At 38.6% G+C, this 17,138-nt stretch overlaps 1 protein-coding gene across 6 annotated transcripts in view; it reads left to right on the top strand.

Moving 5' to 3' along the window:
- Positions 1-17,138, top strand: part of SLC25A26 (solute carrier family 25 member 26) — a 159,119-nt gene that overhangs the window by 27,576 nt on the left and 114,405 nt on the right. For 3 of the 6 annotated variants that reach the window (XM_024556619.3, XM_024556618.3, XM_024556620.3), the window contains 2 exons: positions 5,798-5,902; positions 7,032-7,079. The exons of 1 other annotated variant lie outside the window; for it this stretch is intronic. In XM_024556619.3, coding sequence (XP_024412387.1) covers positions 5,798-5,902; positions 7,032-7,079 — 153 coding nt within the window. Of the gene's footprint in view, positions 1-4,542; positions 4,872-5,797; positions 5,903-7,031; positions 7,080-17,138 lie in introns of those variants that run through there. 2 more of the 6 variants (XM_045192199.2, XM_053929642.1) reach the window with 2 other exon arrangements.

Raw genomic sequence — 17,138 nt, 5'->3', positions numbered from 1 at the left:
TAGTTCTATTCTTAATTTTTTGAGGAGCCTCCATACTGTTTTCCATAGAGGCTGTACCAATTTATATTCCCACCAGCAATGTATGAAGGTTCCGTTTTTTCTACATCCTCTCCAATACTTATTACTTGTCTTTTTGATGATAGCAATTCTGACAGGTGTGAAGTAGTATCACATTGTGGTTTTGATTTATATTTTCCTTATGCCCAGTGAGATTGAGCATCTTTTCATATAACTGTTGGCCATCTCTATGTCTTGGGAAAAGTGTTCAGGTCTTCTGCCTAATTTTTAATTAGATTTTTGTTGTCGTATGAATTCTTTGTATATTTTTTATATTAGCCTGTTATTGAAGGTATTGTTTGCATGTATCTTCTCCCACTCAGTTGGTTGCCTCTTTGTTTTGTTGGTTTATTTTTTTTAAAAAAGATATTTATTTATTTGTTTTTAGAGAGAAGGGAAGGGAGGGAGAAGGTGAGGGAGGGAAACATCGATGTGTGAGAGAAGCATTGATCAGTTGCCTCTCGCATCCCCCCACCTGGGAGCTGGCCTGCACCCTCAGCACAGGCCCTGACTGGTAAGTGAACCAGTGACCTTTTGGTTTGCCGGCGGATGCCCAACTCCCTGAGCCACATCAGTCAGGGCTGCTGTTGGTTTCTTTTGCTGTGTAGAAACTTTTTAGTTTGGTGTAGTCTCATTCACTTATTTTTGCTTTTACTTTCCTTGCCTTTGGGGTCAAATTCATGGCTCATTTCTATTAAGAAAAGGTGCAAAAGTAAAAAAGCCATTTGAGCTTCCTTTGAGATGGGTAAAATTATGTGAACAACTTTAGACACAGGACCTAATAGATGATATAATTATTTTTGTTGAGAAGATAACTTTCTCTCTGGATTACTAAGATGTTAGTCTTGTCAGACAAAAGACTACTACCTACAAAACTCTTTTTTTCTTATTTCTATTGGTTATTTGTATACATGGAAAGAGTCTTATCAGGAAAAAAGGTGTGATGAACTTATATCCCAGTATCAGTGGATAAAATTTAAACCTTAAGGAGAGTGAGTACATTAGGATAAATTGCTATTTGTAATTTTGTCGACAGCTATGGTTCCATTTGTAGCCAGAAGATGGCAGAATCGACACACAGATGAGTTACAGGGTTTCAATGTTTAATGGAGGTGTAGAAAGATGTTTTAGGTATTCTTAATTTGGAAACTTGTTTTCTAGAAAGAATTTTGGGAATTACACAAAGAATGTGGAATAAATTACAAGTAAGTAAACTGTGCATTTCAAAAATCTTCAGCTCTCTCTCCCTTTCATTAATTTGCCACATTGAGTTTGAAAAGTCTAAAGCAGCTTCTTTGCTTTTACTTTGATTGGCACTATTCAACTTAAGTTTCTGTTGACTTCTTTTTAAAAGATTTTATTTATTTATTTATAGAGAGAGGGGAAGGGAGGGAAAAAGAGAAACATCAGTGTGTGGTTGCCTCTCACGTATCCCCTACTGGGGACCTGGCCTGCAACCCAGGCATGTACCCTGACTGGGAATTTAACCAGTGACTCTTTGGTTCACAGGCTGGCGCTCAATCCACTGGGTCACTCCAGCCAGGGCTCTGTTGACTTTATATAGATTTACCTGTTTAGTCATTAAGAATTGGCTGATATTAAACCTTGAATCTTTAAATTCATTAGTTGTGTGTAAATGTGTATACCTTTTATTAAAAATAATTTTGGAGATGATAATCAAAGATTGGTGTTTTATCCTTGCTCCTTAAGCCAAGTAGCTCCCTGACCTTCACTAACTTCTACAGTCTCAGGTTGATTTGCATATAAAATGCTGATATACTTAGCTTCTAATATAAAAAACATTTACAGGTTGTTAGTTTCTTAGAGAAGAAGCTTATATCAGTAATTTTTTGTGAACTATGATGAAGTGGTTGGGAAAAAAGATACAATGTTAAGGTACTATGGTGATGCCTAGTGACTTTGAGGAGCATTTCAGGAGCACGAGGCTGGAAGTGAGTCTGTACATGCTGGCAGATGTGGGAGGTGTGGAATTTAGTTGTGGCCACGAAAGGACAAGGGATTTCAGCGGCATTTTTCTCTTCCTCATCCCTTTCTCTGCCTGCATTCATTAACCTAATGTGAGGCTCTAGTTTGCTGTAACTGTCCCCTTCAAACCCTTAGTCTTAGGACTTGTAATTTTTCACTTTGCTGCTTAATAAATATTGAAGACCATGTTCAGCTCTCCATTGGAAAAGTAAGTAAAATCGTATTAGAAAAGTCTTTTCTGTATCAAAAAAAGAAAAATGTAGGCAGCAGCTTTATTTTTATAAACAATTTTTAATCTAAAGCTCACTAAATATTTGATATGCTTAAATCTAATGAGTTACATTTCATTATTGATAAAAGATGGGGACACATGTATTTTCTTTATGGAAAACCTTAGTTTTCTTGTTCTCTGATAGAACTTTAACATAAAAGCATTCTTGGGTTTAATGAAAATGCCACCATTCCTGTGTGATGGGTTCATACCAAACGGCAGATTTTTGAGGAAAGAATGCTGTAGAGAGTGGATTGACCAAGAGAGCCACAGATGACATTACCTTTATTTCCTTTCGTAGAACCACAGTACGGTAACGTGTTTTTGTTCTTGTGCAGTGAAATACTACTCTGTTGTAGCTCAAATTCAAATCTAAGAAAGATCAGAGTTAATAGAAAACCGAATGGAAGGCAGCGGAGTTGCTGGAGGAAATGAGGCATTGCTTTGTGGCCTGCCTCTTTCGCCATGGAAGTCAGGAAGCCACGTGGGGTGCTTTGTACCCCTTCTGTTAGTCAGATTGCTTTTCATCTGAGAACCTTTTCAAAGTTTCTCCTGCTTCTGTATTTTTAAGAAATAAAAACAATACTGTAAGAACATGGAAGGTTATGAAGTGTGAAGTTCCATAAATATTTATGCCAACTCACAAAAGCAGACATTTCCTATTTTCTTGACATGTGGGGGTCATTTTTCACTCTTGACCTCTTGAATTGAAAAATACAAGGACTTAGTATACCCTTTTATTTATTTTTTTCTTTTCTTTTTAATTTATTTTCACTTCTTTAATGAGTTTTAGATGCTGGGAGCTGTCCTGTTGGGTTCATGTAACTTTCACAGGATTTTATTTTCTATCCTCGTTTTATAAGGATGGGTTTAAAAGTTTACTCTTATCAAAAGTAACAGTTTATTCTCAATTTTAGGCCTTATTGGTTAGCTGTTTAATCTGTTTTTGTGTGTGTTATTGTTATTGAATTAAATGTTGTTTCTCAAGGATAATAAGTAGGATTGCATAGAAAAACATTTTAAAGTAGCTCTTTCATTGTTTTTTAGCTTTATTTTTAGAGGTAGAGAAACATCAATGTGTGGTTGCTTATCGCGCACCCCTACTGGGGACCTGGCCTGCAATCTAGGTATGTGCCCTGACTGGGAATTGAACCAGCGACCCTTCGGTTCGCAGGCAGGCACTCAATCCACTGAGCCACACCAGCCGGGGCTCATTTTGTTTTCTTATTCACTTAGACTGTTTGGTTCATAGCAAATGTTTTTGCCCTTTGAAAGTATGTTGAAAAATTTTAGAAAGTAGTAATACATGTTCTTTAGAGAGAATTTAGAAAATACAGGTCGGCAGAAGAGGAGAAGCATTGCCTGTAATTCCGCTCTGTTTTTCCTTGTCTTTATATAACTATACATACATACATGCACACTACTCAACACAAGGAAAAAATATATTACAAAATTCTAGAGTATCGGGAAGGTCATTTCAGTGGAAATGATTGATCTTTGGTGTTATTTTTCCTCAGGTAGTTTCATTTGCTTTCTGCATAAAATAATACAAAAAGTAGTGTATACGAGTTATTTGTGAATTATGCCTAAATGAAGCTGGGGGAAAATACAGTGCAGAGATTCCCTGCCTCCCTTCCCAGTGGTTTAGTCAGGTTGATGTCTCTTTTCTTCTTGCCCTCATAATGTTTATGGTTTAGTAGAAGAGAGAATATATTTGAAAAACTATGTGATATAATAGGTAAAAACTGTCAGGTAAGGTAGTTTATTTTGGGAAATAAGAATAAGGAGGAAATAGTTTACAGAATAAAGAAGGAATCTTTTGAACTTAAGGAGAAAAGGTATGAATTTAAGGAGAAAATTAATTACAGAAATCAGTACTTAAAAGGATACCATAAAGATTTCTGGACCAAGTCAAAACTTGGACCCAGGAAGGCAAATGGAATGCGTGAGAGTTCACTTTCAGAGCTGGGGCCGCAGTCTAGGTCTGAATATGCTCAACCAGACCACTGCTCATCTCCTGCTGGAGGTGAGCCCTGAAGGAAAGGTCCGCTTGTGATGCACGAAGTGGCGCCCTCTGCTGAGGGCCAGCCTGGGCAAAGCGGACAGTCACAGTTGTGTAGGCAGGTGCCAGGGACCCCTGACTCTGCCTTTTCTCATAGCCTCTGGCGTCTTCATGTATTTTCTCTTCTGTTTTCTAGATTGTTAACTTCTGCTTTGCTATGATCACTTTCCCCATACTATGTGCAGATATTAACCATCTTAAATAAAACAAGACAAAGAACTGCCTTCAACTCTGAATCAGTCTGCTGATGTGTTAGCCTACTTCCTGGAGTAATAGTCTACATTTGCCCGTCTCTGTCTTGAAATGACTTATGAATTCTCTGCATTGGTCTGCTGCCCTAGTCCTCCATTGAAACAATGTTGATTAACGCTGTTAACTCTCATATGTACATTACTTGAGACTCTTGACTCCTTGCTCTGCAAATCTCCATTTGATACTTGTCTGTGGTGAATATCGAGTGCAATTCTTGGTTGCATGCAGTTGAAATTGGTCTTGGTAAGTATGGAAAAAAGATCTTCTTTGGGGGGAGGTTGAGAGACACTAGTAACTTGCCTTCCCCTTCTAACTTGCCACCAGAATGGTGATTTGGTTTGGGTGTCAGTGTCCCTAACCCTTTGCCAAATCTACATACTATCAGCTGTCCTAACAGGGTGACCATGTTACACGTGCAAGTAAGTACTGCTGGGGGTGCATCAAAGAAAAAAAAGAAGGCTTGTTCTTCTTGGGCCCGGTTGTGTGACAAATTGTGAGTGAGGGGTGGCATATACCTCTTGCTGGCATATCATGAAGGCTGATGTTAAAATCGGTCAGCTGTGAGAATGGACCAGCCGGGACCTGTGTCATGTTGAATGCTGGAGAAGGTCTGAGAGTGCCTGGTGTTACTCCTCCGTTGTTGTGGGCGATGTGGTGTGCTGGGGCTGGGAGCCGGTTGAGGCTGCAGGCGGTAAGATGGAAGGTTAGTGGTAACCTGTGAATGAGCAGTCTTGCCTCTACCAACGTGTGCATTGCTCCCAGTAAAGCAAAGGCTTGATTGATTAGTTCAGTCTTTTGTCACACATGTTTGAAATGACTGTCATGTGAACACCAGATGCTGTTTAAAGGTGTTAGGGGTTCAACATGAGTAAACGTGCTTGTTGCTACCCAGGGGCTTATAGACAGATGTGCTTGGAACAGTGTGGTGGGAGGTGGGAGGCTCTATACAGAGCAGAGGAGGGAAGGTTTTGAGCTGATAAAACAATGTGTGTCCATTAAGGGTTCTAAGTGTTTTGTGTTAAAAAAAACAACAGAAAAACCTTTTGACATCTTGTACTAAGCCCTGTACATTATACTTCCTTACACCATAATTTTTACTTATTAAAAAATTTCAATTTTCATGGCAGTTACCTCTTTTTTTAGGATGTACTTAAATTTATATATTTTAGGTTGCCTGCCTGATTCGAGTTCCTTCTGAAGTAGTTAAGCAGAGGGCACAGGTTTCTGCTTCTTCAAGAACATTTAAGATTTTCTCAAACATTTTATATCAAGAGGTAAGATGTGTTTTCAAGTTCTTTTTTCTTTATTAAAAAAGACTTTATAGCAGCTGATATGAACACTGTGAGTCTCATATCAGAAGTCCTAGAAGAGACCTTAAAGCTACATTTAATGTAGTATTATAGTAACTTTTTATGCTAAGATTATCATTGTCTTTCCTTTATTTGTTTTTGAAATTTTATTTTCATTTTTATTTCTATTCAAAATTTCTAAACGAACACATAGTGAGTGCCACTACGGTGTATGGGTCCTACATTGTAACCCTTCCACAGTTCTTTTGGAATCAGACATGGCGTAAGTAGAGAATGTGTAAAATGGATGAAGAGCTATTAAAACATTACTATAGAATTGGAGGGCCAATGAAGAAGAGTCTACTAATGGACCGGTATCAGTCACCAGCATCATAGTGTTTATATCACAGTGTGATTCCTCTTTTCCTGGTTAGCGGTAAGCTGTGGGTCAGAAATCGTTCCTGCCGGCCATGGGACTAGGAACCACTGAGCTGCTTTTCTTCATAGTTTTACAGAAACCTTTAAACCATTGCTTTTTTTTCAAAGTCAGTCACATGGAAATTTCAGTCAGTGTGGGTTTTAGAAAAAGTAGTTCTGGACGGTCCCTGTGTCACCTCGGTGAGGAGGTACTGAGGCTTTAATTGTGTGAATGAGATCAGCCCAGGGGAGGGTCTGTGTTGAACCATGTGGATGGTGAAATAGATGAGCCAAGGCTTGTCCAGAGGTTTTATCACTATTGAGAGGTTGTTAATGAATTTATGGTATCTTCTGATTGAAACTGAAATTCTGTTTGCATATGAAAAGATAATCAGCATTCTGTGTGCATTTGCTTTTGGAAATATTTTTATTTAAAACATCTCAGGTATTATTTTCACAAGAAGAAATATGGAAGTACCTAAAGCTAAATTTATATATAGTCAGTTTTATTATTAGAGATGTTTTCATTTCAAAGGGAGCTGACCTGAGCTTTCCATACCTTGGGCCAGTTAGAACCTTTTAACTCCTGAGAGAACTGTGGTCATTATGGTGTTTTAAAGCTCAGACTTTAGGAGCAGCTCATGCACTTTATTGAACGTCCTTCTGGAACCTCTGCTCTTCTTTCCTGTTGTTTCAGGGCATCCGTGGACTGTATCGAGGCTACACAAGCACAGTTTTGAGAGAGGTAACAAACTTTATTTCCAGTATCGAAGTCCAAAAAACAATATGTTTGGTTCAGAAAATTTATTTAGAGAAACTGGTTTAAAAAGTTAAAAGGGAAATTATCATCACTTTTTAAGATACCCTTTAGTCTTGTGTTGGTTTTACATCTAATAAATGGGTCGAATGAATGGGTCTGTGGAATGAGCAATCCCAGTGGTCAGAATAGCCCACCCTGTAGCTTCATTGTAATTCTAGAGTGGTGTTTGTTGTAGCTGAAATATTGGGAGATAGCTAAAAAGAATAAGATATTAAGTTAATTACTCTAACACACAGAATTTGTGAAAAATTGGTCATGAAAGAAGTACTCTAAGAGATACGTGTCTCAAAAATCTGTATGATGCAGTTAACTCTTGCTTTCCTAGTAACAGTGCGATGAGCTGGGAAGTCCAGTCTGGCCTGGAGTCCAGGCCCACACGTCGCTTTGCCTTCTGTGCCTTCCAGCTCCAAACCCCACGGTTCAGTGTGGTCACTTTCTTCTTCTTGTTTTTTGGGTGGGGTTTAAAAAGCAGAGTGACTTCAGTATATGGCTGTAAGAAGCATATTTTATTTAATTTTTGCTTCACATAAAAGGGGCTGTATTAAAGTTTAAAAGTTGATTTACAGATATGTGAGATATTAAGTGTTTGGTTTGGGACATAATTTTCTTTTTCTTTTTTAGTGAGTTTAAATCCTAGAGTTCCCCCCCCAGTTTTATTGAGATACAATTGACAAATAAAGGTGTAAAGTATTTGAAGCATACGCCGTGAAGGTGTGATAGACATATAACTGTGAAAAGGCCTGGGACAGAATCTCCTACTAAAGAAAACACAGAAGAGCATCTGCGCACATCTGCTCCGTGTCCTTGTTTTCTATTTGGCGGAGTCCAATGAACCTTTTTTATTTTTCTGAGAGGTGCTGAATAAATGAATATATTTACATGCCAGAGAATACTGGTTTTGCATTCAAACAAGTAAATAAAACACATGGTTACAACTGCATTCTATTCTTTTAAAAATTTGTTTTGGCATATGTCACAATAAATGTGATTAATTGCTTAGGTAATTCATTTCTAGGCTGCAATTCTTGCGAATAGTGAGACCCTACTGAGATGACTTTGTTTACTCAAAACGGCGTGCCTGGTTGGAAACTTAACTGGGATCTTTGCATTATGTGTATTCATAAAAGGGCTTTCAGAACTGGTTTTAGTTGAAATATTACTTTTGTACAGATTTTCTGATGGAATGAGAAAAGAATTATTGCTGAATGAAACATAGCTTCTTTTTAAAATGAGAAAAATAAGAAGTGATATATCTGCTTTAAACAAAATTTTTGCATTATAAAGTTTCAATTCTTACATTGTTCTGACACCAATATCAAATCTTTTTTGCCAAGAGTGTGTTTGATTGTTTCAATAAGCAGGTGCATTGAAACCTTAATGAGAATCACCAGGAAACTTACACACCTATTCTGAGTACAATTTTTCCTTTAAAATAGTTTTATCTCCCTAGCAGTGGTCCATTAGAATGAGATTGAAGTTTGAATCCATGCATTTTAAAATAGATTGTGTGTTCTTTAGATTTTGTGAATGCTATCACCTGTTTTTTTGTTTGTTTTTTTACTACATTTGATGTTTCTGGAGATTGCAGGCTTATCCCTATGTTCTCCTAAATTATTTTAGTTACTGTGAATTTTAGATTGAGTCTCAGCAAGGTCAACAGATTATGCCATTTCCCTCACCCTTTCAATATTTGTTTTCCTCATGATCTTGGCCAAGCACTGTGGTGCAGTGGTATCATCACAGTAAGATGGACGTGGGGAGCAAAGTCACAGCTGCTTCGGAGCCAGGCTGATTTGAGAGGGTCCATTGTCCTGAGAGTTCTGCGGAGAGCAGCCTCAGGATCTCACATGTGAATTAGAAGGACTTCTATAGAAGAAGAAAGCAGAGAAGGGCAAGTTGTTTCAAAAGAAGTAGGACCAAATTAAGCTCAGCAAGTGTGTTTTATCCACAATTTCTATTCAACAGTCATTTAAAAAGTGTCTGCTCTGTGTTGGGCACCACACAGAGAGGAATAATTAGGGCCGTGGACATGTTACGGTGCAGTGTAGTAGTGCTGTAATGATGTGGATATAACCAGATGCAGTTGGAGTTCTAGAAGCAGTGCTTGGGTGGCACTCATTAGTATTTGTTGCATTAATAAAAATTAGTTTTGACTTAATTCTTGAAGGAGTGGCAACAGAAGTAGTCAAGGAGATAGGCAGATGTAACAGCGTGAGCAAAGGCACAAGGCTGTGAAAGAACTCATGTTCTTTGCTTATCAAGCAGAATTGGGGTTTTCACACCTCTAGAAGAGGCAAGAGTGATTTCCCTCTACCTGAACCCTAGCGAGGGCTCTTCAAGAAAGCACTTGACCGAGTAGGGTATTTGCTGGGAGGAGAGGTTGAATATTTCACCCCAGCGGGATGTTTGCCAGGAGGCTCTAGTGGAGCACAGGGGAAGATCCCTTGGAAGAGCCTGACATAATGGCCCCTGGAGTTTGTAGGATAAATTACTGGCGTTTGACTCATGTCTGCACGAATCTGACAGTGATATGCTGGTTGTAGCTGCTTCATGGCAGGATGTTGCCCTTTTGGTGATGAACAACTCCTGGCTTCTTTTTAGTAGATAAGTTTGGCCACTAAAGAGATTTGAGATAGATGAGGGTTATCTCCCCCTCTCTCCCTAATTTTCTTACGAGGCTTCAGTGAAAGTGATCTCCCTCCAAATTCTATTACACATGCAATCAAACACATGCATTCAAAGTCAAGCAGGCCAAAATAATTCATTCAATGTATTCTTTAAGTTCTTTGAGGCCTTCAGATGCAAGAATTAACACTTGATTGAAAAGTTAACTTGCAAGTAGATATGGAAGCTTTCCAAAGTTAGTTATGCTTATTTTATTGATTATGCTATTACAGTTGTTGCAATTCTTTTCCCCTTTGCCCCCCTCTACCCAGCACCCCCCACTCCCTCAGGCAGTTCCCACCCCTTTGTTCATGTCCGTGGGTCATACATATAAGTTATTTGGCTACTCCATTTTTTATACTGTACTTGATATCCCCATGGCTCTTCTGTAACTACCAATTTGTATTTCTTAATCCCATTAACTCTCCACCCATTTCCTGTTCACCCATTTCCCCAGACTCCCCTCATATCTGTCAACCATCAAAACTCTCTATGTATCCATGATTCTGTCTTTGTTCTTGTTTCCTTAGTTTGTTTTTTAGATTCAGTTGTTGATAGTTATGTACTTATTGCCTGGTGTGGGGCTGGGACCCCTCACTTCTGAGATATCCCTCCTGAATTTTTACCCATCACACATGGGTATGGGACCAGCCTGTTCTGTATCTGCATGTCTCTGATCCTCCTACCAGTCTGGATGAATGGGATTTCTTTAATTCTGTAGTTGACGGACTTCCATGCAACTCAATTTCTGACCATTCTGAGTGATGGTCGATCTATAGTTTAGTTGTAATTTTGATCTGGTTGTGCAAGGAGGTGAGCTGTATTCCCCTATGCCTCCATCTTGACCGGAAGTCTCCCAAAGTTCGTTATGCTTAATATCTACTTCAGGCAGTGATAATTCCCCTGATCTAGTGGCTGGAAACAGGAACCTTTCGGAATCAAGCCTCAAGGATTGTCCATCTGTATCTGTTTTCCAGTTCTGTTGTCTGTACTAAGTTCATTTCCCCCAAACTCTTCACGTTACACAGGGTGGGGCAAAGGTAGGTTTACAGTTGTTCATATGATAAGTGATATAATAATAAATATTACAAGAATAAACTCTGTTTCACATATTCACAGCTGTTAACCTACCCTTGTCCCACCCTGTGTAAGTCTTGTGTATTTTTCCAGAGCCACTCTATTCTGGGTGGTCTGCATCTTGTTTGTTTTCTTAGCCAAAATATTTTGGAGATCAATTTATGTCACTTCATAAGGAGCACCTTCTTTTTTTATGATTGCATAATACTCCATTGTATAAACGAGCCATTGTTTATTTAACCAGTTCCTCATTGGTGGATATTGAAGACATGCAACAATGAATAATATTGTTCCTGTGTCATGGTTGAGGGTGTTTTTAGGTTACATGCCAAAAAGTGGAATTGCTTGCTTAAAGGTGTATAGGCATTTGTACTTTTGATACTTACTACCAAATTGCTCTCTATGGAAGCATCAGTCGACACTTTGGCCAACAATGTGGGAGCGCTCTGTTTCCTTTTGCCTCACGAAGGGTACTAGCAATCTAAGATATGAAAATGATCTCACTGTAGTTTTAATTTTAAGTGAGACTGGTCATGTTAACATATATCTGAGAAATGTTTTATTCCTTTACTGTAAACTGATTATTTAAACTGTGCTGGAGTTAGAATTAAATGAGGAGATCCTTATTAATTGCTTTTCTACAGAGCCTGTCACATAACAGGTGTTTAAGGAATGTTAACTATGACTATTAGTATTCTTGCTAATTGAAAGAGTTTTTGACAGGAAATGATGCGTAAGTGTGAAATGCAATTCTGCTCTTGGCAAGATACAAAATTTCTCTGAGCCCAAGTTTGCCCATCTGTGCTAGGAAATTTGCACAGACTTTTCTTGTTGAAATTTCACAGCAGGCTCAGGAAGGAAGAATGATAGCAACATGGTCTGCGAGGAGACTCAGAAATAAAGGAATCTGAGTTTGGGCCAAGAAGGAGGCTTTGGTAGAAACCCTTTGCTTCCTTGCACAACCAAAAGGAAGATAACAACCAATCTAAAGACAATTAACAACCTTAAGTGCCAGAAATTCAAACTGCATGGAACTCTGACAACCAAGGAGTTAAAGCAACATTCACTAGACTGGTAGGAGGGAGGGAGGACAGCGGGGAGGGCAGAGAGGACCCACAGCAAAATGGAGGACCATGCGGGCAAGGTGGCAAACCCTGCGAGGGAGGTGGGGCTGGCTGAATAGGAAACCAAATACTCAAGCTAGCTGTAAACTACTGTGGGGGTCGCCATGGGGGGAGAAACTCCCAGTCTCACATGACAGACTTTGTTGGAAAATGGGGCTAGACTGGGGCAAGCAAGCCTTATTGTTCCCTTTCTGATCCCTCCCCCACAGACAGCGCCACAAGGCAGTAAAGAGGGTGCCTCGTCTGGGTGAACACCTAAGGCCTCGCCCCTCTACAACATAACAGGTGCGCTGAGACAAAGAAATAATGGCCCAAATGAAAGAACAGATCAAAACTCCAGAAAAAGAGCTAAGTGACAAGGAGATAGCCAACCTATCTGATGCAGAGTTTAAAAAACTGGTAATCAGGATGCTCACAGAACTGGTTGAGCTGGGTCCCAAAATGAAGGAACAAATGAAAGCTACCCAAAGTGAAATAAAGCAAAATATATAGGGAACCAACAAAACGGGAAGGAAACTCGGACTCAATGGTTTGGAGCAGAAGGAAGGAATAAACATCCAACCAGAACAGAATGAAGAAATAAGAATTCAAAAAAATGAGGAGAGGCTTAGGAACCTCCAGGACATCTTTAAACATTCCAACATCCGAAAAATAGGGGTGCCAGAAGGAGATCAAGAACAAGAAGTTGAAAGCTTATTTGAACAAGTAATGAAGGAAAACTTCCTCAATCTGGCAAAGGAAATAGACTTCCAGGAAGTCCAGGAAGCTCAGAGAGTCCCAAAGAAGCTGGACCCAAGGAGGAACACACCAAGGCACATCGTAATTACATTACCCAAGATGAAACAGAAGGAGAGAATCTTAGAAGCAGCGAGAGAAAAGGACACAGTTACCTACAGAGGAGTTCCCATAAGACTGTCAGCTGATTTCTCAAAAGAGACCTTTCAGGCAAGAAGGGGCTGGAAAGAAGTATTTGAAGTCATGAAAGTCAAGAACCTACATCCAAGATTACTCTATCCAGGAAAGCTATTATTTAGAATGGAAGGGCAGATAAAGTGTTTCCCAGAGAAGGTCAAGTTAAATGAGTTCATCAACACCAAGCTCTTATTATATGAAATGTTAAAGGGGCTTATCTAAGAAACAGAAGAAGATCAAAAACTATGAACAGTAGAATGACAACAAACTCAAAGCTATCAACAACTGAACCTTAAAAAAAACCAACTAAGCAAACAACTAGAACAGGAACAGAATCAGAGAAACAGATATCACATGGAGGGTTTTCAGGGGGAAGGGGAGGAATGGTGGGGGAAAGGTACAGGGAATAAGCATAATTGGTAGGCACAAAATAGATGGGGAGATGTTAAGAATGGTATAGGAAACAGTTCAAAGAACTTAATGTACAACTCATGGACATGAATTAAGGGGGGAATGCTGGAGAGTTGGGTGGTGCAGGGCAGAGGGAGGATAAAGGGGGGGGGAATGGGAAAACTGTTACAGCATAATCAATAAAATATACTTACAAAAAAGAAAGGAATCTGCCTCTAGGTTCATAAGTTCTTGAACAGGGATGCAACCTTGATCTGTCCGGGTTTAAACATAGGAATGCCGTTTCAGGATGATGGTAACAATAGTTGTGTTTGAACTAGAGGCCAGCTAACTGTCATCACTTGTAAAGCTTTCTTAACTGCAATTGGAGAGTGTTGATGGTTGAGCAGATCAAAATTACTAATGCAATTGGGTTGGAAAATTTTTATGATTATCTTTATTTGGGACAGATTGATAATTTACTGGAATTTATTTGCCACTTAATATTATCCATCTAGAGGAAGGCTTTCTAACTGAGAATGCAACACTTGAATGTTTTCTGTTGAAAAAGCTTTTGAAGCACCTATAGCTAGAACGTCTCTTAATTATTTAATATCCTTAAGCCTGTGTACTAGTTTCTGTTTCCATGATAGTAAAAAGGCAAAAAAAAAAACCCCAAAAGGTAAGATGAGATTTTTTTCTGATAAGATTTTTTTCTCCTTCTATCAAAGTGCTGTGTATCTATCTCTGTGTTTCTCTGAAATTTTCTTTGATTTACCTCTTCCCATCTTTTTTGGTTTGTCTTTACTTTTCAGTTCTTTATGGCTACACATATATTTCTGCCTTGTCTTCTCAGCATGTAAGTTACTCTTGAAAACAGCCGCTGGAGTTTTACCTGTTCATAGAATGCACAGGCTCTAGCATAATGCCTTCCACAAAGTCAGCACTCAGTAACTATTTGTGGTTTTTTGATTCCTTGGAATTTGATTACTTTTTTGTTCAGATGCTTCTAGATACCATGGCCATTTCAGAATGCTGAGGGATCTCTAAGGGAACTTGAAATTATGTAGGGTGGTGGTTCAGCCTTTGGATACGCTACATTCTAAGATCGTTGCATTAGTTAGGTGATAAAATACCAAAGAGTATATAATTTTCTAAGATTTCAGTTTTCTTAAACCTTAAAAAATAATTTTTATAAGCCTGGTTTTATTAGAAGAGTAGTGAGTGCTATAATTAATTCAGTAATATTCTACATCTTAGTAATTCCACTGAAAAAGAAAAAAGTGATTATAAATCTTTTGAAACTTTTAATGTGAAATTGTTTTTCAGTTAAAATCCAAGGCAAACATATTGAGCCCTATTTTAATCCTACATAATTCATTTTATTAACTATGACCAAATAGAACATCTGTTAAAATTCCATACTGTTAGCTTCATGGGAAAAGAAAATCCATTTGCTTTTGGAATTTGTCCACTGTTTTATTCTTCTGGGTTTCAGTCAATGTAGTGAGACATTCATATTAATATGAATATTAAACAAAGGAAAATGAAATATCCCCTTTAATCACAAAGGTTTATAAAATGAGTCACTTAATTGCATATACATGGTAACTTTACTGTAGAGATGTTCTATGAAGAAGGAACCATAGTTCATTTAGTTCACTCTTTAATTCAAGAACCAAAAATTACTACTCTTCACATGTGGTTCTTAGCCTACAGTTTTTCTTCATCTCTTAAATAAACAAACACTTTCAGAAGGAACAATTTAGGAAAATTATCTTAATGTAGAAAAATTACTTAAGCCGTTTTGTGCATGTTTTCTTATGTTTTGTTTACATGAAACCAGCTGCTGTTCACGTTTCTCCTTCTTTGGATGGACTTGATTTGCACTGTGCAGTTTTGAACAGGCTGCATATTTCCGTTGCTGCACTTCGGCCACGTCTTCCTGAAGGCACGGCAGTTCCTACGTGCAGGTTTTGCTGGGGTGTAAATGCAGTAATGTGACTGTGCACTGTAAGCAGAAAGCTGCTGGATTAAGGTGGAATTTGATTCTTCATTTTAAATGTTAGTATCATAAACCATAACGTTGAAGTAGCTCTGTGTATGGTATTCATTTGTGTTTTTCATCTCATGAAATCGCTTCTTCCTTCATTTTCGTGTTTCAGTGTAGATTGCACTTAGGCTGCAAATAACAGAAAATTGGACTACCGTGACTGCAGCAAATAGGGTGTTTTTTCCCTTCTATAACAAGAATTCTGGAGATGGTTACCCTAAGTTTGGTGTGCTAGTTAAATGAGGGCATTGAGAACCCAGGCGTGTTCATTTTGCTTGGCTCCCTTTAGTACTCTGGCTGACTGGCTCATGGTCACACAATGGCTGTCTCACTTTAGGCATTGTGGCCCCTGTCCATGCATGAAGAGGTTCTGGCCAGGGCAGGAGGAAGTACTAGCCTTATTCGAAAACTAAAGCTTTTTTGAGCCTAGTTGTCTTAGGGACACCCTGAGTTGCATGGGGATTGGAAGTTGAGTATGTATGTAGCTTTTCAGTGTCGTGGGTAAAGGCAGACAAAGAGAAGCTTAGGACTACTGTGACCGAGTCACCCTGCTGTGTCTGCAATGTTCTGTCTATTCAGGTCCTAGCTCAAGTTCCATCCCTTGCACTTTCTCGCACCTCTGGCTTCAGCCACACATTTGGTACCCTGTTGCTCATATCCACAACACTTCTCTAGATCACAGTTTTTGGACATTTAATTCTATTCTCTAAAATGTAGTGTCTGGTTTTATTCTTTTTCTGCCACCTTTGTTCTTTTGGGCACACATGCAAGCTCTTCTTTAAAAATCGTTTGGTGTTTTCTCTACAATTATTCTGAAAACATGAATTTACTTCAAAGTTGCTTATTTTGACACAGTTTTGATTTTAAAATTAAGATTTCAGAATACCTGTGTCTATATAGTCATATGTAGACACTTCCCTTGAAAAATAGGTAAATCACAATTGCAATAGTAGCTAATGCTTACTAACTACTTACAGTGTTCTAGTCATTTTGCTAAATTCTTTGCATGCATTATTTAATAAAATCTTCACAATAGCCCCAGAACATGATCCCTGCTTTATAGAAACTGAGGCTTAGTAAGCTTGTGGTTTGCCCAAAGTCTGACATCCGGGAAGAGAGAAAATAGAAGACACAAGAGTGCATGATCTTAACCCCTGTGGTGAGCTGTATATTTTGCACTTTATATGCAGATAAATTTTCCAGGGAAGAAAAATATATACATTTAAAATTAATAGCCCATGTTTATATCTTATTCAGTCTTTAAACCTTTAGGTAGGCATTAGTGCCAGGAGTTTGGGGAAAGTAAGTTCTCAGCAACTGGAAATCATCTACATGACATTAAAATAAAATTAATCAGAGGACACACTTTAAAGAATCTGTTTGGTGGAGATGTTCATGAAGGAGAATGTCTTGGTAGTGCACATTATCCCACATGTTTGCATGATACGCTCTTATTAGTCACACGTCCCTTCTCTGAGGGGCCTCCTGTGACCACTGTTGTCAAAGTAAACTTGCCCGACCCTGATCACTCCGTCATGTGGTGCCATAGCTTGCACCATTATCTGAAATTATGTTCATCTCTTGTTAACAAATTTGTTACCTGCCTACCTCCCCCCATAGAATATATACCACACTGTGAGGTACCTGCTGTTCGTTTTGTTCTCTACTATTAATCCAATACCTAGAAGAGTACTTGACACACAGCACACTTAGAAAATATTTGATGACCAAACCAGTGATTTTATTATACTTGCTTCTCAGTTT

Source organism: Desmodus rotundus, chromosome 8 (genome assembly GCF_022682495.2).
Source record: "Desmodus rotundus isolate HL8 chromosome 8, HLdesRot8A.1, whole genome shotgun sequence".
Lineage (NCBI taxonomy): Eukaryota > Metazoa > Chordata > Mammalia > Chiroptera > Phyllostomidae > Desmodus > Desmodus rotundus.
Note: the sequence above shows the minus strand (reverse complement) of the source record. Positions and strands in the feature narration are given on the sequence as shown.